This window comes from Neoarius graeffei, chromosome 18, assembly GCF_027579695.1.
Source record: "Neoarius graeffei isolate fNeoGra1 chromosome 18, fNeoGra1.pri, whole genome shotgun sequence".
Taxonomy (NCBI): Eukaryota; Metazoa; Chordata; class Actinopteri; order Siluriformes; family Ariidae; genus Neoarius; species Neoarius graeffei.
In genome coordinates this window covers 67,906,751-67,930,651 of record NC_083586.1, presented here as the reverse complement: position 1 = coordinate 67,930,651, position 23,901 = coordinate 67,906,751, and the positions used below count along the sequence as shown (strand labels likewise).

The 23,901-nt window shown below is 46.0% G+C and overlaps 1 protein-coding gene across 1 annotated transcript in view; it reads left to right on the top strand.

Moving 5' to 3' along the window:
* The window catches only part of col5a3b (collagen, type V, alpha 3b), a 120,769-nt gene that overhangs the window by 13,476 nt on the left and 83,392 nt on the right, over nt 1-23,901 (top strand). The window contains exons 2-8 of the mRNA XM_060899323.1: nt 2,641-2,808; nt 10,572-10,785; nt 14,128-14,290; nt 14,466-14,588; nt 20,063-20,179; nt 20,613-20,756; nt 20,899-20,952. Coding sequence (XP_060755306.1) covers nt 2,641-2,808; nt 10,572-10,785; nt 14,128-14,290; nt 14,466-14,588; nt 20,063-20,179; nt 20,613-20,756; nt 20,899-20,952 — 983 coding nt within the window. The remainder of the gene's footprint in view (nt 1-2,640; nt 2,809-10,571; nt 10,786-14,127; nt 14,291-14,465; nt 14,589-20,062; nt 20,180-20,612; nt 20,757-20,898; nt 20,953-23,901) is intronic.

The window sequence follows — 23,901 nt, the reverse complement described above, 5'->3', positions numbered from 1 at the left end:
TGCCAACGCTGGTGACTACAGGGGTTTCTATGAAGCCCTAAAGGTGGTCTACGGCCCCTCTCACCAAGTGGTGAATCCTTTGCTCAGTACCGACGGCCAGGCTCTCCTCACGGACAAGGCGTCCATCTTGAACCACTGGGCAGAACACTTCCAAACCCTCTTCAGCACTGATCGCACTGTCGACAACTCTCTGTTCCAGTGGATCCCTCAGCAGCCTATGATAGAAGAGCTGGACTTAGCGCTGACCCTCAAGGAGGTCATCAAAGCCACAGATCAACAAAAGAGTGGCAAGGCTGCAGGTGTCGATGGCATACTGCCAGAAATTTGGAAGCACAAAGGCGCAGCATTGCACTCCAAACTTCACAAATTCTTCGTGTGCTGCTGGGAACAGGGAAAACTACCGCAAGACCTCCGAGACACTGTCATCATCACCCTGTACAAGAACAAAGGGGAAAAGGGGGATAACTCTCCTCTCCATCACCAGGCAAAATCCTAGCAAGAGTTCTCCTCAACAGACTGGTACCTGCTGTTGCAGAACACCACCTCCCAGAGAGCCAGTGCGGCTTCAGAGCCAACAGGGGTACCACCGACCTGGTCTTCGTGCTCAGGCAACTCCAGGAAAAATGCCGTGAACAGAACAAGGGACTATACGTCACCTTTGTAGACCTGACCAAGGCGTTTAACACTGTGAGCAGGAAAGGCCTATGGCAGATCATGGAGTGTCTAGGTTGTCCCCCAAATTTCCTCAGCATGGTCATCCAGCTGCACGAAGATCAGTGTGGTCAGGTCAGAAGCAGCAATGACCTCTCAGAGCCCTTCCCGATCATCAATGGGGTGAAGCAGGGCTGTGTCCTTCCGCCAACCCTCTTCACCATCTTCTTCAGCATGATGCTTCAATGGGCCACAGAAGATCTCAGCGACGAAGATGGCATCTACATACGATACCGCACTGATGGTAGCCTGTTCAACTTGTGGCACCTACAGGCCCACACCAAGACCCTAGAGCAACTTGTCCAGGAGCTACTTTTTGCTGATGATGCCGCCCTTGTAGCCCACACAGAGTCTGCCATGCAGCATGTAACATCTTGCTTTGCAGAGGCAGCCAAGCTCTTCAGTCTCAAAGTCAGTCTGAAGAAGACAGAGGTTCTCCACCAGCCCACCCTGCATTATGATTGGCGAGACAGAACTGAAGGCAGTCCAGCAGTTCACCTACCTGGGGAGCACCATCTCCTCTGACGCAAAAATTGACAAGGAGGTGGCAAAGGCAAACAGTGCATTTGGCAGACTCTACAGTCATGTCTGGAGCAACAAGCACCTGAAGAAAGCCACAAAAGTCAGCATCTACAGAGCCATGGTACTGACTACCCTCCTGTACGGTTCGGAGTTGTGGGTCACATACAGACACCGCCTACGACTTCTAGAACGTTTCCACCAACGATGTCTCTGCTCCATCCTCAACATCCATTGGAGCGATTACGTCACAAATGTTGAAGTGTTAGAGCAAGCGGAGATCACCAGCATCGAGGCCATGCTGATGAAAACGCAGCTATGCTAGGCAGGGCATGTCTCCAGAATGGAGGATTATCGTCTGCCCAAGATCGTCCTCTATGGCAAATTCTCCACTGGGCACCGCAACAGAGGAGCACCAAAGAAGAGATTCAAAGACTCTTTGAAGAAATCCCTGTCATCCTGCCACATCGACCATTATCAGTGGTCAGCCCTTGCCACTGCCCGAGAGGCTTGGCAACACGCCGTTCATCAGTCAGTCTCCTCCTTTGAGAACAACCGCAAAGCTGCCCTTGAAGTGAAGCACAGTAGGAGGAAGAACCGCATCACCACAGCACCAACCCCAGACTCATCATTCCCCTCCAGCCGCTGTGGCCGAGTGTGCCTGTCATGTATCGGCCTTGTCAGCCACCAGTGAGCCTGCGCCAGACGTGGACAATGCCCTTAAATCTTCGCTAGCGAAGCCAAGCCAAGATACATTTCCTCTCCCTTTATGTCACTTGTTTTCTCTATGTTTGTTTATTATGGTATTGTCTGTCATCATGGCAACAGCATCATCACAACTCAAATGAAGACATGATGATGACGTGATAAACAACAGAATTATCACTATTTTACTGTAACGCTATACCACACACACACACACACACACACACACCTGATGTCAGATGTTTGAAATTCTTCTTGTGTTCTGTCAGGCCATGTTGAACAACTGCTCGTCATTTATTAATGTGTAACTCTAAGTTTGTGCATGTGCATCAGTGTGTATGTGTGTGTGTATATATATATATATATATATATATATATATATATATATATATATATATATATATATATACACATTGTATAACGTGACAGTAAAATAACTTAAATAATGTTAAAATAACATTACAGTAATAAAATTATTTCCTCCATCTAGAAATGTCATTATTGAATAATTATTAAATGTTGTATCAAAGAAATGAATGTTTCTTTTTGTAATAAATGATGGTGTTTTTTTTCCTTTATTATTATTATTATAAAGGTAAATCTATTATGCTTTTATTAAAGTTGCATATTTTTATGTATTTAATAACTTGTTCCTGGTCTTTTCTGTATCATGATTATTGTTAACATTCCTGTCTCTTTCTTCAGCCAATCCTGTGGATGTCTTAAAGATCCTCGAGCTATCAGACAGGATGGAGGGCGTGTCCTTGGAGGCGGGGATTTGCATCAACAGGCAGGACAAAGAGGAAGTAGACCTGGCCTATAAGATTGATAAGAAAATACAGATCAGTGTTCCAACACAACAACTGTTTCCTGGTATGTCGTGATACACATACAGTAAAACAAACAGGAAGAGAACAGTATAAAATAAAATAGAATTTAACACACAATACGAGGGTAAGACAAAAAGTTCTAAGACAAATTGAAAAAAATCTTTATTTATGAAAATAACAAAGCTATTTCTCTACATATCCTCCATTTAAGTCTAAACACTTCTGCAAGCGATGTTTCCATCGGAGAATTCCTTTGTAGAATTCTGGGGGATGTCTTTCAAACCTTTTGAAATTATAACATCTGTCTTAGAACTTTTTGACTTACCTTCGCATTATAGAGTAGACATGAAAGAATGCAAAGCTACATCACAATGTAGAAGAAAACTGAATAGAATTGTCAGGTACGAGGCGGGCAGATGTATGTGCAGAAGTATATTTAATAACAGTAATGAAGATATGTATATGAGTGAAAACAGACACACAGGCAGACAGTCCAATATGGCAGGCTAAATCCAAAACGTAAAACAAGCAAAATGTTCAGGCAAGGCCCAAACAGGATATCAGAGGCAAAATGAGAACAAGAAACAGGAACAGCAACCAGGAAACCAGGAAATCAGAAACATGGGTAGTAAGGCTCAGTAATGTGTATTGACATAGCATAATACTTCACACTGATCGTGCATCAGAACAGTCTTTAAATAGGTGCACATATAGCTCCTTAATTAAGTTCAGATGTGCGTTGTTAATGGCGTGCATGCTGAAGTCCTCTTGATGCATGTGCAGCCCGGGGCACGCCTTCGGGTGCATGCACCACAGTGCACAGGACTCAGTGACCCCCTGAGCAAAAATCCATCCTACTTGGCTCTGGTGGGGACTCGGGTTCAGGCTCAGGACAAAACTTGGACTCCTGCCTTGCACTGGTTTTGGGCTCTGGAGATGGCTTGGGCTTGAGCTCTGGAGATGACTTGGGTTCAGGACTGGACTCAGGCTCAAGCTCTGTACTGGACTTGGGCTCGAGCTGTGGAGATGATTCAAACTCTGGATTGGACACAGGCTCTGGAAATGACTTGGGCTCTGTCCAGGAAGCACAGTCAGACTCTTGACTTGATTTGGACCCTGGACTTGGCTCAGATCCAAGACTTACAGTGGACTCGAGCTCTGGGCTGGATTCGAGCTCTGGAGATGACTTGAGCTTTAGGCTGGACTCTGGCTCCAGCTCAGGAGATGACTCAGGCTTGAGCACTGGATCTGGCTTGGACTCAGGGCTGGTAGTGTGCTCGCCCTTGTCAAAATGTTTTTTAGAATTCTATAGAAACTCTATAGAAAATCCTATAGAAACCCCTCTTTCTATACAATCTCTATAGAACGCTATAGAACTAATAATCTATAGAAAATAGTTTCTATAGAAGTTGTATAGAAATAGTATAAATTCTATAGAAGTTGTATTCTATAGAAAACAGCTTCTATAGAATCTCAACAGAATTCTATATAAATAGTAGTCTATAGAAAATGATTTCTATAGAATTGATAGAGTTCTATAGAAGCTCTACTTTATTAGGGCCAACAGAATTTTATAAATTTCATAATGGTTATTTCCATAAAAACACAATTTGGTGGATTTTAAAGACCCTACAGAAATTCCAGTCTGAGACAAAAGGCCTTGCATCCAAAGAACAACTTTAGTACTTATCTCCAATAAAAATGTTCTTTATTTCATTTACTTTATCTCACATAATAACACTTCTGATCAACAACTCAATTGATCCAAATGTAAATTACAGTTTAAGACATAATTTAATAAATGTACTTCCAAAATAAACGCTGATATACGCTATACATTAATTTTCAGTCAAGCTCAATGGCATTTGGAAGAAGTGAAACAAACGTCTTTCTTTGTATTTTCATGTAAATATACTTATTTGCTATATCAGATAAATTACATGCTATCAATTCATTAGTGATTTCAACCTCTCTAATTTGATGCCCCTTAACTTTATATAGACCTGTATTTAATTGAAACATTATTCGAGTAGATGTTAAACATCAAAATATACAGTACAATTCTTTTTTACAGTTTACAGTGGACACAGTTTTAGTTGCTCACTGTATTTTCATGGGTAGGTCTTCGAGTATCTATTATGCAGGTGACTTCAATAACTATAGCAATCTCTATAGAAATTGCTATAGTCTCTATAAAAATTGCTGTAGAGATTTTCACAGTACTCTATAAAGAATTCTATAGAAACTTCGTTAAATTCTGTTGACTTTCTATAGGAATTCTATAAGATTTCTATGTATAATCTCTATAACATTTCTATTAAAACTCTATAAAATTTCTATTAAAACTATAAAATTTCTACAAAAAGTCTATAAAAATTCTATAAAATTTAATTTAGAAATGTTATAGAATTTTTATAGATTTTTTTTCTATAGAAATCTATAGAAAATTTTACCAAGGGCAAGCTCAGGGCTGGACTTGGGCTTTGGATTTGACTCGAGCTCTGGGGATGACTTGGGCTCAAGGCAAGAAACGAGCTCCGACTCAGGCTCAGTAGAGGACTCAGGCTCTGTCAGCACATTGCTATGGTCCTGGCTGGGTGGCAAGATGACGACAATGATGTTTGCATGGCCGGGCAGTGTTGGAGTGAAGACGCCTTCATAGCCGGGTGGCAATGGAACGACAATGCCTTCATACTGTAGCTGGGCGGTGGCGGGTCAATGCCACCTTCGTAGCCGGGCAGCAGTGGGACGATGATGCCTTTATAGCTGGGTGGTAGCTAGATGATGACGACCTCTTCATAGCCGGGCAGCAGCAGGATGATGATGCCTTCATAGCCAGCTGAGGCAGAGGTTGCTCCATCATCCTCTAACATAGATTCTGGAACAGGCTTAGGTTCTGGCACTGGCCTTGACTCTGGCATAGGCACTGGAGCCGGTGCAGGCATTGGCTCTGACTCTGGCATTGGCTCTGATGCTCTAGCTGACATGGGCACTGGCTCTGAAGTAGACACTGACATGGGCTCTGATGCTGGCTATGGCACTGGAGCTGACTCTGACATGGGTGCTGGCACAGGTTCTGGAGTAGACACTGGCACAGGCTCTGATGCTGGCTCTGACACTGGAGCAGACTCAGACACTGGCGCTGGCACAGGTTCTGGAGTAGACACCGGCACTGACTGACTCCAACTCTGCTGCTGGCACTGGTTCTGGAGCAGACACTGGCACTGACTCTGACTCCAACTCTGGTGCTGGCGCTGGTTCTGGAGCAGACACTGGCACTGACTCTGACTCCAACTCTGGTGCTGGCACTGATTCTGGAGCACACACTGGCTTTGACGCTGGTGTTGGCTCTGGCACTGGAACAGATGCTGGCACTGTCATTGGTTCTGGCACTGGAACAGATGCTAGTGTTAGCTCTGGCACTGGAACAGACACTGGAACAGACACTGGCACTGGTTCTGGCACTAGAACAGATGCTGGCATTGGCTCTGGCACTGGAACAAATGCTGGCATTGGCACTGAAACAGACACTGGTGTTGGCTCTGGAACAGACACTGGCACAGGCACTGGAACAGACACTGGCACTGGTGTTGGCACTGGATCAGATGCTGGTGCTGGCAATGGTTCTGGCACTAGAATAGATGCTGGTGCTGGCTTTGGCTCTGGCACTGGAATAGATGCTGGCATTGGCATTGGTACTGGAACAGATGCTGGCATTGGTTCTGGCACTGGAACAGACACTGACATTGGCTCTGGTGCTGGCACCGGCTCTGACACTGGCACTGGAGCTGGCTCTGACTCAGATTGTGGCTCTGACGCTGGAGCTGGCACTGGTTCTGGAGCAGACACTGGTGCTGACTCTGACTCTGGTGCTGGTTCTGGAGCAGACACTCGTGCTATCTCTGACTCCAACTCTGATGCTGGCACTAATTCTGGAGCAGACACTGGCTCCGACGCTGGCATTGGCTCTGGCACTGAAACAGATGCTGGTGCTGGCATTGGCTCTGGTGCTGGCACTGGCTCTGACACTGGCACTGGCTCTGACTCAGACTCTGGCTCTGACGCTGGAGCTGGCACTGGGTCTGGCACTGGCACTAGAGCTGGCTCTGGTTCAGGCATGGGTTCTGATGCAGACTCTAGTTCAGGCATTGATTCAGGTGCTGGCTCTGGCTGAGAAACGAGCTCTGGAAAGACCGCCTTTAGGAGGGGCTCTGGAACAACAGCCTCCTCTGCTGTCTCTACATCGGCTACTGGAGGGAGTTCAGGAGCGACGGCCTCCTCCGCTGCATTAGCCACTGGAGGGAGCTCAGGAGTGATGACCTCCTCCACTGTGTCAGCCACTGGAGGGAGCTCAGGAGTGAAGGCCTCCTCCTCTGCATCAGCCATAGGTGTGATGCCCCCCCCCAAAAAAAAAATTCATGGGATTCCTCCTTTTCTAACGATTCAAAAATGAACTGGATCATGGCTAAGAAAGCCTGTGAGCTCGACTCGTATAAGGTACTCCACCCATCAGTGAGCCCATCCAGCTGTCCACATGAGCAGGAGGCTCACCCAGATCAGTTCAGGAAGCTTGGGTTCTACAAAGTCCTCGTAAAACAGATTACACTGCAAACTGAATCCCCTAGGGTGATATATTCCATAGTACATAGCCAGGATGATCATTCCGAAATGCTGCCGGAAATACAAGGCGAGGGGTCGAGTTACAGGAACATGGTAGATCCAAGGTATGGCAAACTGTATTACTTCTGCTGCATCCATTGTTGGTGAAGTTTTCTGTCAGATGCAGTAGGCGGATGTATGTTCAGAAGTATATTTAATAACAACAGTGATGAAGATATATACATGAGTGAAAACAGACACACAGGCAAACAGTCCAATACAGCAGGCTAAATCCAAAACATAAAACAAGCAAAGGGTCGGGCAAGACCCAAACAGGATATCAGATGCAAAGCAAGAATGAGAACGAGAAACAGGAACAACAATCAGGAAAGCAGGAACACAGGTAGTAAGGCTCGGTAATGCGTACTGACATAGCATAACACTTCGCACTGATCGTGCATCAGAACAGTCCTTAAATAGGTGCACATATTGCTCCTTAATTAAGTTCAGGTGCGCATCATTAATGGCACACATGTTGGAGTTTGCTTGGGACTCCAGCATGTGCACCGCTCAGGTGTGCGTTGTTAATGGCGTGTGCACTACCTTCAGGTGCACGCGCCACAGTGCGCAGGACTGACAAGAATAGAAAAGAGCATTAAATAGAGTACACTACTGAGTAGAATGGAATTGAATAGAATAGTATAGAGTAGAACACAACAGACAACTAATTATTATAGAATAGAAACCTAGATGACAGTGTAGAAGAAAACTAGATAGAATAGAAAATGCAAAGCTAGATCAGAATGTGGCATAAATAGAATAGAATCGAAAAATTTTTAAAAACAGGTAGAAAAGCAGAATACAATACAACAAAAAAAAACTGAGATCATGATACAGAAGAAAATGAAATAGAATAGAATACAATCTTAGATCACAGTGTAGACAAAAAAATTAATTGGATATAAAATATGGAACTAAAGTAGAATTGAACACACAGTAGTCAAGAATAGAATATAATGGAATGTGTAATTAGATCAGAATGTGCAACAAAACTGAACTGAATTGAATGGAACAAAAATGATTAAATTGTTTAAACACAATTGAGCAAAAATACAAATAACTACAAAAAAAGACTAAAACAGAAAACAACAATAAACAATGAAATTCAGCATGATAATAATAGAGCGCAAACACAGATCACAATACTAATGCATCACAAACTATTAGAATATCATGAAAAAGTTCATTTTTTTGTAATTTAATTCAAAAAGGTAAACGTTCATATATTCTACATTCATTACACATAAAGTGAAATATTTCAAGCCTTTTTTGTTTTAATGTTGATGATTATGGCTTACAGCTCATGAAAATCACAAATCCAGTATCTCAGATGATCAGAATATTTCTGAGGATCAATCAAAAAATTATTTCCAATACAGAAATGTCCAACATCTAAAAAGTGTGTTCGTTTAAACACTCAGTACTTGGTCGGGGCTCCTTTACCATGAATTACTGCATCAGTGGAGCGTGTCATGGAGGTGATTAACCTGTGGGCTTGCTGAGGTGTTATTGAAGCCCAGGTTGCTTTGATCGTGGCCTTCAGCTCATCTGTATTTTTGGGTCAGGTGTTTCTCATCTTCCTCTTGACAGTAGCCCATAGATTCTGTCTGGGTTTCAGGTCAGGCAAATTGGCTGGCCAATCAAGCACAGGAATATCAGGGTCAGAAAACCATTTGGTAGTAGTTCTGGCACTGTGGGTAGGTGCTAAGTCCTGCTGGAAAAGGAAATCAGCATCTTCATAAAGCTCATGAGCAGATGGAAGCATGAAGTGCTCTAAAATCTCCCGGGAGATGCTGCATTGACTTTGGACTTGATAAAACCCAGTGGACCAACACCAGCAGATAAAATGGCAACCCAAATCATCACACACTGAAAACTTCACACTGGACTTCAAACCCCTTGGATTCTGTGCTTCTCCATTCTTCTTCCAGATTCTAGGACCTTGATTTTCAAATTAAATGCAACATTTACTTTAATCTGAAAAGAGGATTTTGGATCACTGAGTGACAGTCCAATTCTTTCTCTCCTTAGCCCAGGTAAGATGCTTCTGACATTGTCTCTGGTTCAGGAGGGGCTTGATATTAGAAATATAACAGTTGTAGCCCCTTTCCTGAAGACATCTGTGCATGGTGGCTCTTGATGCACTGACCCCAGCCTTGGTCCACTCCTTGTGAAGCTCTTCCAAGTTCTTGAATCGACTTTTCTTGACAATCTTCTCAAGGCTGCGCTCATCCCTGTTGCTTGTGCACCTTTTCCAACCAGCCTTTTCAGCAATAACCTTCTGTGGCTTACCCTCCTTGTGGAGGGTGTCAATAATCATCTTCTGGACAACTGTCAAGTCAGCAGTCTTCCCCATGATTGTGGTTACATGTACTGAATTAGACCGAGAGATACACAGGATTTATATTGTTTCACTCAAACTCAAAATGAAATACATTAATATTTTGAAACACTGGATTTCTGATTTTCATGAGTTATAAAGCCATGATCATCAAAATTAAAACAAAAAAAAGACTTGAAATATTTCACTTTACATGTAATGAATCTGCGATGATCTGGCGACTTGTCCAGGGTGTACCCCACCTCTTGCCCATAGTCAGCTGGGATAGGCTCTAGCTTGCCCGGGACCCTGCACAGGATAAGTGGTGACAGATAATGGATGGATGGATATAATGAATGTAGAATATATGAAAGTTTATCTTTCTGAATTAAATTATGAAAAAATGAACTTTTTCATGATATTCTAAATATTTGAGATGCACTAGTAAGAAAATAGAATAGAATAGAATAATGTGTGAAGGCACTCCCATCTGATTCATATAGAAGTCACTTATCCTGTGTGAACCAACTGGAAATCTACAGAAGTCCTCAGGAAACATTATTTAACAGACCCATGTCTGGAAAACTAATATCCAATTAGTATGTAAGTCACACATGTATAAAATCATGCTGTAGCCTGTAGTAATGCTGAGGTCCTCATGGTGTGGTGGTGATGTGGTAGCTTGAGGTGGAGGAGGCCAGGCCTCAGTATAGTATATCCATTTGTGGGTTTGACAGAACATTCAGCTGAATAGAGTTAATGTCAATACAGGTACAGTATCTGTGGATATCTCAGGTAATGTGAGTATTCCATGTGTGTGATTGTAGACTCTGAGTTTCCAGTTGATTTCTCGATGATGGCTACAGTGCGAGCTCACCGTGGTGCTCAGTGTTTCCTGTTGAGTTTGTATGACAGCGAGGGAGTGCAGCAGCTGGGACTAGAGCTCGGCCGATCGCCCGTTTTCCTGTACGAAGACCAGGAAGGACAACCGAGCCCTGACCTTTACCCCATCTTCAAAAAGGTCAACCTTGCCGATGGCAAGTGAGTGAGCCACCAGAAAAAAAAAAAACAACAGAGATGAAGACTGTTCAGTAGGAAAAAATGTAGAATAATGTAACTAAAGTAATTACTCTAGAAATTTAAATGTTTAAATGTGACATTTTTAACACAATCATAATAGTTCACAAGCTTGTCTGCTGCATTTGAGTTGATGACTGATGTATAGTTTCCTCCTCAGATAGTGATCTGTAGAGTCAGTGTTATAGATTTAATAAGTGATTTTGTATGTATGTTGATTGACCTACAGTGGTGCTTGAAAGTTTGTGAACCCTTTAGAATTTTCTATATTTCTGCATAAATATGACCTAAAACATCATCAGATTTTCACACAAGTCCTAAAAGTTGATAAAGAGAACCCAGTTACACAAATGAGACAAAAATATTGTACTTGGTCATTTATTTATTAAGGAAAATGACCCAATATTACACATCTGTGAGTGGCAAAAGTATGTGAACCTTTGCTTTCAGTATCTGGTGTGACCCCCTTGTGCAGCAATAACTGCAACTAAACGTTTGCGGTAACTGTTGATCAGTCCTGCACACTGGTTTGGAGGAATTTTAGCCCATTCCTCCGTACAGAACAGCTTCACCTCTGGGATGTTGGTGGGTTTCCTCACATGAACTGCTCACTTCAGGTCCTTCCACAACATTTCGATTGGATTAAGGTCAGGACTTTGACTTGGCCATTCCAAAACATTAACTTTATCCCTCTTTAACCATTCTTTGGTAGAACGACTTGTGTGCTTAGGGTTGCTGTCTTGCTGCATGATCCACCTTCTCTTGAGATTCACTTCATGGACAGATGTCATGACATTTTCCTTTAGAATTCGCTGGTATAATTCAGAATTCATTGTTCCATCAATGATGGCAAGCTGTCCTGGCCCAGATGCAGTAAAATAGGCCCAAACCATGATACTGCCACCACCATGTTTCACAGATGGGATAAGGTTCTGATGCTGGAATGCAGTGCTTTCCTTTCTCCAAACATAACACTTCTCATTTAAACCAAAAAGTTCTATTTTGGTCTAATCCGTCCACAAAACATTTTTCCAATAACCTTCTGGCTTGTCCACGTGATCTTTTGCAAACTGCAGATGAGCAGCAATGTTCTTTTTGGAGAGCAGTGGCTTTCTCCTTGCAACCCTGCCATGCACACCATTGTTGTTCAGTGTTCTCCTGATGGTGGACTCATGAACATTAACATTAGCCAATGTGAGAGAGGCCTTCAGTTGCTTAGAAGTTACCCTGGGGTCTTTTGTGACCTCGATGACTATTACACACCTTGCTCTTGGAGTGATCTTTGCTGGTCGACCACTCCTGGGGAGGGTAACAATGGTCTTGTATTTCCTCCATTTGTACACAATCTGTCTGACTGTGGATTGGTGGAGTCCAAACTCTTTAGAGATGGTTCTGTAACCTTTTCCAGCCTGATGTGCATCAACAACGCTTTTTCTGAGGTCCTCAGAAATCTCCTTTGTTCGTGCCATGATACACTTCCACAAACATGTGTTGTGAAGATCAGACTTTGATAGATCCCTGTTCTTTAAATAAAACAGGGTGCCCACTCACACCTGATTGTCATCCCATTGATTGAAAACACCTGACTCTAATTTCACCTTTAAATTTACTGCTAATCCTAGAGGTTCACATACTTTTGCCACTAACAGATATGTAATATTGGATCATTTTCCTCAATAAATAAATGACCAAGTATAATATTTTTGTCTCATTTGTTGAACTGGGTTCTCTTTATCTACTTTTAGGACTTGTGTGAAAATCTGATGTTGTTTTAGGTCATATTTATGCAGAAATATAGAAAATTCTAAAGGGTTCACAAACTTTCAAGCACCACTGTAAAGTGGTACTTGTACGGACAGCGTAACTCATTTAAATATCAGAAGTGCTACTTTATTTACTTCTGATGCCATGAGCAGCCATATTGAACTGACAAAACTCGTAGTTTAGAAAACTACCTTGTCGGAATTGCAAGTTGAGGAGGCATGGCTTTTCCTAGTTGGAGGTTGGGAATTAAGGTGCAACCTCAAGTCAAATGCAACATATTTCACAGATCTCGTGTACCAGGAACAGGACATTTAACCTCACACAATGCCAGTGAAAGCTTGTGGGCTTTGAAACGATATGAATATGATTAAGAGGAAAAGGAGGAGAAAGCAACTGGATGGGGTAGGAATGAAGAAGTAAACTGACTTGGAGCAGACAGGAAAGGGTCCACTATTAAAGTAGGGGCTTAATATGTTTTTGAAGGTTCTCAGTCATCTACTGTAGGTCATCTCAATCCATAGGTGCTAAAGAAGGCAACTGGATTTGCTTGAAGTCCTTGAAGACATTCCATCTCTCTTCTGAAAGGCCAGTCCTTTCAGAAGAGGTGAAACGTCTTCAAGGATTCCTATGCACCTTCTTTTATAGTTTATTCCTATGAATACCTATGCACACTCCAGATTTCTGTATTTTTTCATCTTAATTATTGTTTGCATCACTATAAAACAACAATTTTCATCTTTAAAGTTGTAGGCGTGTTGTGTAAATCAACTGGTGCTAACCTCCCCCAAAAGTCCATTTTAATTCCAGCTTGTAATGCAGCAAAACAGGACAAACACCCAGGGGGATGAATACTTTTGCAAGCCACTGTATACTGTACTTGGGTACTGAACTACTTCTTGTGTAGTAGCATCATTTAGTTCAGGAAGCTATGGCAGAGGGAAAATGTGAAAAACTGCCAACTACTACTGGAATATCTTTCTTGCCTGCCAAGTTTGGGACGGTTGTTTGGAATAGGAAGATCCACCAATTTAAAGCCTGGTGGTGACACACCTGTGGCAGGTAATAAAGACATTCTTCAACAGTTGGCTGTTCTTCCACTTTGTCCCTCTGGCCAAACTTGCTGATCCCAAGAAGACTACCATACAGAAAGTATGCCTGTGAAGGTTCTCAGTTATCCAGGTCATTGTAATCTGTAAGTGCTAAAGAAGGCAACTGGACTTGCTTTAGGATTTCAAATAAGTCCAGTTGCCTTCTTTAGTACCTACGGCATACAGGAAGTAGTTCAGTACTATGGTATTCCAATGGATATAATATCTGTTCTTGGAATAACCTTGTCCCCCAACCTGTTTGGGAGGTTGAAATGGAATGGGAAGAGCCCCCAGTTTCCAGCCTCCCTTATCTTGTGGTCAAACACCTGTGACAGGTGAAAGTTTTCAACCAATAAAATTTTGTCTTGCAATTTTCAAGGAAAGGTTTTCTTTTCTTCAGGAAAATAACTTCTGGTTTGCAGACAGTTCTAATCTTTGACCGCTGACCTTACAGGTGGCACAGATTGGCATACAGTGTGGAGGGGAAGAAGGTCACACTCTACCTTGACTGTGAAAAGGTCATGACCCTTGACCTCCTCCGAGGTGACAACCCCAAAATCAGCACAGAAGGAGTTACGGTATTTGGAAGACGACTCTTGGAGGAGGAAGTGTTTGAGGTACGGTATGTGATATATGAAGTGTGTAATATTGAATGACATCAATCCTCCTGCGTGTTCACACGGGTCTTCTGGCACTGAAACAGTGAGTCTGATTGAAAACACTGAACAAGCAGCTGTGTGTGTGTGTGTGTGTGTGTGTGTGTGTGTGTGTGTGTGTATATATATCTTACAGGGGGAGATCCAGCAGCTGTTAATAGACCCAGACCCCAGGGCAGCTGCAGATTACTGTCAGAACTACATCCCTGACTGTGACTCTGCCCTCCCTTACACCAGCCTGTTACTGGACCCTGAGGAGGTAGCTCCACCTACAATTATTTAAATATTAATACTGGTATAACATGAAAGTTCACCTTCAGTTAAACCAATTAACAATACAGGAATTTAGTTATGAAGAAGTTTTAAGTAATCTTATTGTCCTTATAAAATCTATCTCATTCATTCTCTCTCTCAGTCTCTCTCTCTCTCTCTCTCTCTCTCTCGCTCTCTCTCTCTCTCTCAGTTTTGGCTCTGGTTAATTTTAGTGTTAAACATGATGTCAGATTTTTGTTGCCAGAAAAACAAGCATGTGTGTACCTGTACTATGCCTATAAAAAATTCTCACTTTGTGTGTGTGTGTGTGTGTGTGTGTGTGTGTGTGTGTGTGTGTGTGTGTGTGTGTTGCCTATGGCTACAGTTTTTATGATTTACTACCGTGACACTTGGCAGCTATTTTTAAAACAGGAGCAGCGGCATGAATCAAGTTTTTAAGTAGTATTACAGCAGAATTTTGGTCTATTTCCACTTTAGTTAAAATAATTATTACATTAATGGCATTTAGCAGGGGGCAGGACAGTGGTGTAGTGGTTAGCACTGTCACCTCACAGCAAGAAGGTTCTGGGTTCAAGTCCAGTGGCCGGCAAGGCTCGAACCCAGAGTGAATGGCTCTAAAGTGACCGTAGGTGTGAGTGTGAATGGTTGCTTGTCTCTATGTGTCAGCCCTGCGATAACCTGGCAACTTGTCCAGGGTGTACCCCGCCTCTCACCCATAGTCAACTGGGATAGGCTCCAGCTTGCCTGCAACCCTGTAGAATAGGATAAGCAGCTACAAATAATGGATGGATGGTATTTAGCAGACGCTCTTATCCAGAGTGAAATACAACACACCCAGAGCAGCCTGGGGAGCAGTTGGGGGTTTGCTGCCTTGCTCAAGGGCTCTTCAGCCACTCATGCTGCTCCAGGGAATCAAACCAGCAACCTTTTGGTCCCAAAGCTGCTTCTCTAACTATTAGGCCATGGCTTCTTCAATTCTCTCTCTCTTTAGTGTTCTAAGTCCGCTCTGATGGCTTCAGCTTATCAAAGCTACAAGGGAAGAATTACAGTAGTAGTTTCTTGTTTCCTGGGTGGCACAGTGGTGTAGCAGTTAGCACTGTTGCCTCACAGCAAGAAGGTTCTGGGTTTGAGCCCAGCGACTGGGGGGGCCCTTTCTGTGTGGAGTTTGCATGTTCTCCCCATGTCAGCGTGGGTTTCCTCTGGGTACTCCAGTTTCCCCCACAGTTCAAAGCCATGCAGTTAGGTTAACATGAGGCGGCCTTGGGCTGAAGTGTCCCTGAGCAAGGTACCTAACCCCTGACTGCTCCCCGGGTGCTGTGGTATGGCTTCCCACTGCTCTGGTTGTGTGTGTGTTCATTGCTTCAATGGGTTAAATGCAGAAGATGAATCTCACTGTGCTTGAAGTGTGCATGTGACAAATAAAGGTTTCTTCCTCGTCTTCTGTTGCCTTCCACCAGATTATTATAGAAGTTTTCTCCTCACAACCATTCACACCTACGGGCAATTTAGAGTAGCCAATTAGCCTAACCTGCATGTCTTTGGACTGTGGGGGAAACCGGAGCACCCAGAGGAAACCCACGCAGACACAGGGAGAACATGCAAATTCCACACAGAAAGGACCCCGTCAGCCACTGGGCTCGAACCCAGAACCTTCTTGCTGTGAAGCGATAGTGCTAACCACTGCACCACTGTGCCACCCTACATTTCCCCAATTATGTTGATTTAAAATTGAGTTAAAATAGAATATTGTTATTGTAATAACAATATTCTCGTCTCGTCTCGTCTTCTTCCGCTTTATCCGGGACCGGGTCGCGGAGGCAGCAGTCTAAGCAGGGAAGCCCAAACTTCCCTTTCCCCAGACACCTCGGCCAGCTCCTCGGGAAGAACACCGAGGCGTTCCCAGGCCAGCCGAGAGACATAGTCCCTCCAGCGTGTCCTGGGTCTTCCCCGGGGCCTCCTCCCGGGGGGACATGCCTGGAACACCTCCCCAGGGAGGCGTCCAGGAGGCATCCGAAAAAGATGCCCGAGCCACCTCAGCTGATTCCTCTCGATGTGGAGCAGCAGCGGCTCTACTCCGAGCTCCTCCCGAGTGACTGTGCTTCTCACCCTATCTCTAAGGGAGCGCCCAGCCACCCTGCGAAGGAAACTCATTTCGGCCGCTTGTATCCGCGATCTTGTCCTTTCGGTCATTACCCAAAGCTCATGACCATAGGTGAGAGTCGGAACGTAGATCGACCGGTAAATTGAGAGCTTCGCCTTTTGGCTCAGCTCCTTCTTCACCACAACGGACCGGTAAAGCGACCGCATCACTGCGGAGGCTGCACCGATCCGCCTGTCGATCTCACGCTCCATCCTTCCCTCACTCATGAACAAGATCCCGAGATACTTAAACTCCTCCACTTGAGGCAGAACTTCTCCACCAACCTGGAGAGGGCAAGCCACCCTTTTCCGGTCGAGAACCATGGCCTCGGACTTGGAGGTGCTGATTCTCATCCCAGCTGCTTCACACTCGACTGCAAACCGCCCCAGTGCATGCTGAAGGTCCTGGTTTGAAGAAGCCAACAGGACAACATCATCCGCAAAAAGCAGAGATGAAATCCTGTGGTTCCCAAACAGGATTCCTTCTGGTCCCTGGCTGCGCCTAGAAATTCTGTCCATAAAAATTATGAACAGAACCGGCCCCAGATCCAGCCCCTCCTTGAACTGCCACCTTATTGTGGTGGAGGGGTTTGTGTGCTTGAATGATCCTAGGAGCTATGTTGTCAGGGGCATTATGCCCCTGTCAGGGTTTCCCAAGGCAGACAGGTCCTAGGTGACAGGCCAGACTAAGAGCAGTTCACCAAAACCCCTATGGAGAAAAATCCGAGGACCGTGACGTCGCCCGGGATGACGCAGCCGGGGCCCCACCCTGGAGCCAGGCCCGGGGTTGGGGCTCGTATGCGAGCGCTTGGTGGCCGGGCCTTTGCCCATGGGGCCCGGCCGGGCTCAGCCCGAAGAGCTGACGTGGGCCCGACCTCCTGTGGGTTCACCACCCACAGAGGTAGCAGTAGGGGACTGGTGCAATGTGGATTGGGTGGCAGTCGAAGGCGGGGGCCTCGACGACCTGATCCCCGGACACAGCGGCTGGCTGTTGGGACATGGAATGTCACTTCGCTGGGGGGGAAAGAGCCTGAGCTTGTGCGGGAGGTTGAGAGGTACCGGCTAGAGATAGTCGGGCTCACCTCCACGCACAGCTTGGGCTCTGGAACCCAGCTCCTCGAGAGGGGCTGGACTCTCCACTTCTCTGGAGTCGCCCGTGGTGAGCGGCGGCGGGCTGGTGTGGGCTTGCTTATAGCTCCCCAGCTCAGCCGCCATGTGTTGGAGTTTACCCCAGTGAACGAGAGGGTCGCCTCGCTGCGCCTTCGGATTGGGGAGAGGGCTCTTGCTGTTGTTTGTGCCTATGGCCCAAATAGCAGTATAGAGTATCCGGCCTTCTTGGAGTCCCTGGGAGAGGTACTGAGGAGTGCTCAGACTGGGGACTCCATTGTGTTACTGGGGGACTTCAATGCTCACGTGGGAGATGACAGTGACACCTGGAGGGGCGTGGTTGGGAGGAACGGCCTCCCCGATCTGAACCCGAGTGGTGTTTTGTTATTGGACTTCTGTGCTAGTCACGGTTTGTCCATAACGAACACCATGTTCGAGCATAGGGGTGTCCATAAGTGCACGTGGCACCAGGACACCTTAGGTCGGAGGTCAATGATAGACTTTGTAGTCGTTTCATCTGATCTCCGGCCCTATGTCTTGGACACTCGGGTGAAGAGAGGGGCTGAGCTGTCAACTGATCACCACCTGGTGGTGAGTTGGATCCGCTGGCGGAGGAGGAAGCTGGACAGACCTGGCAGGCCCAAACGTATGGTGAGGGTCTGCTGGGAACGTCTGGCCGAGCACTCTGTTGGGGAGGTCTTTAACTCCCACCTCTGGGAGAGCTTTTCCCAGCTTCCGAGGGAGGCGGGGGACATTGAGTCTGAGTGGACCATGTTCTCTACCTCCATTGTGGATGCAGCTGTTCAGAGCTGTGGCCGCAAGGTCTCCGGTGCCTGTCGTGGCGGCAATCCCCGAACCCGGTGGTGGACACCAGAAGTAAGGGATGCCGTCAAGCTGAAGAAGGAGTCCTATCGGGCCATGTTAACCTCCAGGACTCCCGAGGCAGCTGACGGGTATCGGCAGGCCAGGCGTGCTGCAGCTCGGGCAGTTGCGGAGGCAAAAACTCGGAACTGGGAGGAGTTCGGGGAGGCCATGGAGAAGGACTATCGGTCGGCCTCGAAGAAATTCTGGCAAACCGTCCGGCGCCTCAGGAGGGGGAAGCAGTACTCTGCCAACACTGTTTACAGTGCGGGTGGGGAGCTGTTGACCTCGACTGGGGACATTGTCGGGCGGTGGAAGGAATACTTTGAGGATCTCCTCAATCCCACCGTCATGTCTTCCACTGAGGAGACTGAGGCTGATGACTCAGAGGTGGACTCGTCCATTACCCAAGCCGAAGTCACTGAGGTGGTTTGCAAGCTCCTCGGTGGCAAGGCACCGGGGGTGGATGAGATCCGCCCTGAGTATTTCAAGTCTCTGGATGTTGTGGGGCTGTCTTGGTTGACACGCCTCTGCAACATCGCGTGGCGGTCAGGGACAGTGCCTCTGGAGTGGCAGACTGGGGTGGTGGTCCCTCTTTTTAAGAAAGGGGACCGGAGAGTGTGCCCCAATTATAGGGGAATCACACTTCTCAGCCTCCCAGGGAAGGTTTACTCCAGGGTACTGGAGAGGAGAATTCGACCAATAGTCGAACCTCGGATCCAGGAGGAACAATGCGGTTTTCGTCCTGGTCGCGGAACACTGGACCAGCTCTATACCCTTCATAGGGTGCTCGAGGGTTCATGGGAGTTTGCCCAACCAGTCCACATGTGCTTTGTGGATCTGGAGAAGGCATTTGACCGTGTCCCCCGTAGTATTCTGTGGGGGGTGCTTCGGGAGTATGGGGTTCGGGGCTCTTTGCTAAGGGCTGTCCGGTCCCTGTACGAACGGAGCAGGAGTCTGGTTCGCATTGCCGGCAGTAAGTCAGACCTGTTCCCAGTGCATGTTGGACTCCGGCAGGGCTGCCCTTTGTCACCGGTTCTGTTCATAACAATATTCTATTATAAAAAAAATTATCTTCTTTCCATTTTATATTGTGTAGTTTTTATCTGCTGTTTATTTTATCTGTTTTATTCTTGTAAAGAGTCCTTGAGTGTCACGAAAGGTGCTTATAAATAAAATGTATTATTATTATTATTATTATTATTATTATTATGGAATACTGGATACCATAAAATAATGAATGCATTAAAGTTATGCTACAAGAAACCTGCTTTGGTCAAGTTTTATCTACTTGCACATTTCTAGAATTATTGATGCCTTATAAGACTTGTTGCTATGACAACGTGTGTTTAGGTGCAGAAAGTTCCCAGGAAGCCAGCTGTTGAGGAATATGATGACCTCTACAGTGACCTCTACAGTGACCTATCGGTTTCCACGGTTACCACTGGACCCAACATCACTGATTATGAGGTGAGTGGATGTGGTCACAGCATGTTCACAGAGTGAGGGTTAATTAGATCAGGAAACTTTGGCCACATAAGGAAAGTGAATACTGAAGTTCTCTTAATGTTCTCCTGAAGGTCACCAAAAGCTCTCCTAATGGTTGCAAGACATTCTTTGAAAAGTTGTCCTGAAGTTCTCCTTAAACTATCCTAAAGTTTGTCTAAACTTCACTTAAAATTCTCCTGACATTCTTCTAAAAGTTTCTTAAACATCTCCTGAAGTTCTCCTCAATGTCTCCTAAAATTCTTCTGAAGTTCCCTGAAGGTTCTTCAAATGTTCTCCTGACATTCTCCTGAAATTCTCCTTCAGTTTTTTTATAGTTCTTTTGAGGGTCTCCTGAAGTTCTCCTATATTTCTGTCAGTATCTAGCATAAAAAAAAATCTCCTTGCCATTTTACAGATTGTGGAATATGAGGAGTTTGATGATGGGATGGAGTATGAGGTGAGAGATTATGAGGAATATGTGGAATATGAGGAATATGAGGAGTATCAGGATCGTTTTGGACTGGCCACCAGAAATGGAAATGACCTCTCGAATGAACAGGTACTTAATTTTTCATATTTTCTATACTTTATATGTCCATCACATTGTCCAGCTAAATCTAACTTAAAGAATTCGGAAAGTAGCTACAGTTTACTCTCTCGCTCTCTCTCATCTATCCCTCCATCCTCTGTTCTATCTGCAGGTATCTACAGAACCACAGAAAGGAGAAAAAGGAGAACCTGCCATATTTTTAGAGGTATAGTTTTGTGTGTGTGAATATAACAAGTTTCTAAAAAAATTCACTTGTATTCACAAATTTGAAACTCAATAGTGTGATGTCATATTTTTATAATGACAAAAGCACAGCACACATTCCTATCACTCTCTATTGATGACCTCATCATCAGTGGATGGACATACATACCCCATACAAAGAACTAGAGACCAGAGGTTTAAGCTGTGACATGTGGAAAGTGGGCTGAATATGTTGCATGGTGAGTGGTAATGCCAGTCTGATGGAACATGGATTGATTACCTTGCTAATGAGGAAGGGTCCTAGGTATCTGGGGCCAGTTTGTGGGAGATGGTTCTGAGTGGCAGATGGCGCGTGGAGAGCATGACTTGCTGCCCCACCCGGTAGGTGGGTGCCTTAGAGTGGTGTTTGTCGGCCTGCCTCTTGGATGCTAGGGCGGACCGAATGAGTCTTCTCTAGGCCAATGCCTATGTTCTCCTGCAGTGGCGTATGAAGGTCTGGGCTGAGGGTATGGTGACCCCCTCCTCTTGGTTGGGCAAGAGTGGTGGTTGGTAATCTAGGGAGCACTGGAAGGGCGAGAGACCTGTGGCAGATGAAGGGAGAGTGTTGTGAGTGTACACGACCCAAGGTAAGTACTTACTCCAAGAACCAGCATCCCTGGATGCCATGCACCTGAGTGCCACCTCCAAATCTTGATTCGCCCATTCCGCCTGACCATTGGTTTGAGGATGGAACCCTGAGGAGAGACTACAGGAGGCCCCAATGAGTTTGCAGAAGGCCCTCCAGAACTGCGCAGTGAACTGAGGATCCCAGTCGGAGACGATATCAGTGGGGAGTCCGTGTAGGCGGAAAATGTGAAGGATGAGTAATTCGGGGATTTCTTTAGCTGTGGGAAGCTTGGGCAGAGGGATGAAATGGACTGTCTTGGAGAAACGGTCAATAACTGTGAGGATGCATGTGTTGCCATCTGAGTTGGGGAGTCCTGTGACGAAGTCCAGGGCGATGTGAGATCGGGGTCGATGAGGAATCGGGAGGGGTCTTTGCAGGCCGGCATGGGGTTGATTGGCTGTCTTGTTCTGGGAACATGTGTTGCAGGCTGCCATGAACTCCTGGACATCTTCCTTGATGGATGGCTACCAGAAGTGCTGTTGGATGAGTGCCAGGGTTCGAGCAGCTCCCGGGTGACAAGCCAACTTGGAGCTATAACCCCACTGCAGCACCTGGGTTCACACAGAACAGGGAACAAACAGATGGTTAGGTGGTATGTTGCTTGAATTACCTTCTCAGGGGTCCTGCTCCAGGGCCTTCTGCACCAATATCTCTACCTCAAGTAGGGCGGCTCCCACCAGACAGCGTGGAGGGAGGATGGTTTTGAGCATACTAGACTCCTCCTGGTGGGCAGAGAATATCCTGGACAGGGCATTGGGTTTGCCATTCTTGGAGCCTGGGTGGTAGGAGAGTGTGAATTGGAACCGGGAGAAGAAAAGAGACCATCAGGCTTGTTGTGAGTTAAGGCGTTTGGCGGACTTGAGGTAATCCAGGTTTTTGTGGTCGGTCCAGACAAGGAAGGGGAGATCTGACCCCTTGAGCCAGTGCCTCCACTCCTCCAGGGCTAGCTTGACAGCCAACAGCTTTCTGTCGCTGATGTCGTAATTTCATTCAGCAGGGGACAGCTAGCGAGAGAAGAAGGAGCAGGGGTGGACCTTGTTATCGTTGGCCCTCTGGGAGAGAATGGCTCTGACTCCAGACTCAGAAGGGTCGACCTCCACGATGAACTGTTTGGTCGGATCGGGTATGGTGAGAATGGGTGCTGTGGTGAACTTGTGCTTGAGCATGGAGAAGGCTTTCTCTGCTTCCTCCCCCCACTTGAATGAGGTCTTAATCGAGGTCAAGGCAGTGAGAGGTCCGGCCACCATGCTGAAGTCATGGATGAAGTGTAGAAATTGGCGAATCCCAGGAAACGCTGGAGCTGTCATCGTGAGGATGGGGTGGGCCAGTCAGCGACTGCCTCAAGTTTGAGGGGGTCCATCTGGATCCTAGCCAGGGAGATGATGAACCCCAGAAATAAGACAGAGCTCTGGTGGAATTCGCTCTTTTCTGCCTTGACAAACAGCTTATTTTCTAGCAGGCGCTGGACGTGGCCCCAGTGTTCCTCCAGGGAGAGAGAGAAGAACAGGATGTCATCCAGGTATATGAAAATGAAGATGTTAAGAAAGTCCCTTAGGACGTTGTTGATGAGTGCCTGGAAGACTGCGGGCGCATTGGTCAGGCCGAAAGGGACCACGAGGTACTCGTAGTGGACAGTGGAGGTGTTAAAGGCCATCTTCCACTCGTCCCCCTCCCTGATCCTGATGAGATGGTAGATTGCGTAAGTCCAACTTGGTAAATATCTTGGCTCCCTGGAGTAGTTCAAAGGCCGTGGTTGTGAGCGGTAGTGGGTAGCAGTTCTTGACTGTGATGGTGTTGAGACCTCAATCATCAATGCAGGGGCAGAACGACTTGTCCTTCTTCTCCATGAAGAAGAATCCTGCCCCTGCTGGAGAGGAAGAAGTGCAGATGATCCCAGCTGCCAGAGACTCAGAGATGTACTTCTCCATGGCTTGCCTTTCAATGGGAGAGAGAGAGTAGAATCGCCCTTTGGGTGGCGCTGTCCTGGGCAGGAGGTTGATTCCACAGTCATAGGGTCTGTGAGGAGGGAGGGACATTGCTTGGGTCTTGCTGAAGACGAATCTTAAGTCCATGTATTACGGAGGCACGTGAGAGAGGTTGGGAAACTCTCTGGCTGAAGGCTGCGGTGGTTTGGCGGGAGGCAGAGCGGAGTTCAGGCAGGAAGCTAGGCAGGAATGGCTCCAGCCTAGGATGGTGTTATCAGCCCAGTTTAGGTGGGGGTTGTGCTGTGTTAACCAGGGTAATCCTAGGATGATGGGTACGTGGGGGTTGTTCATGACGTGG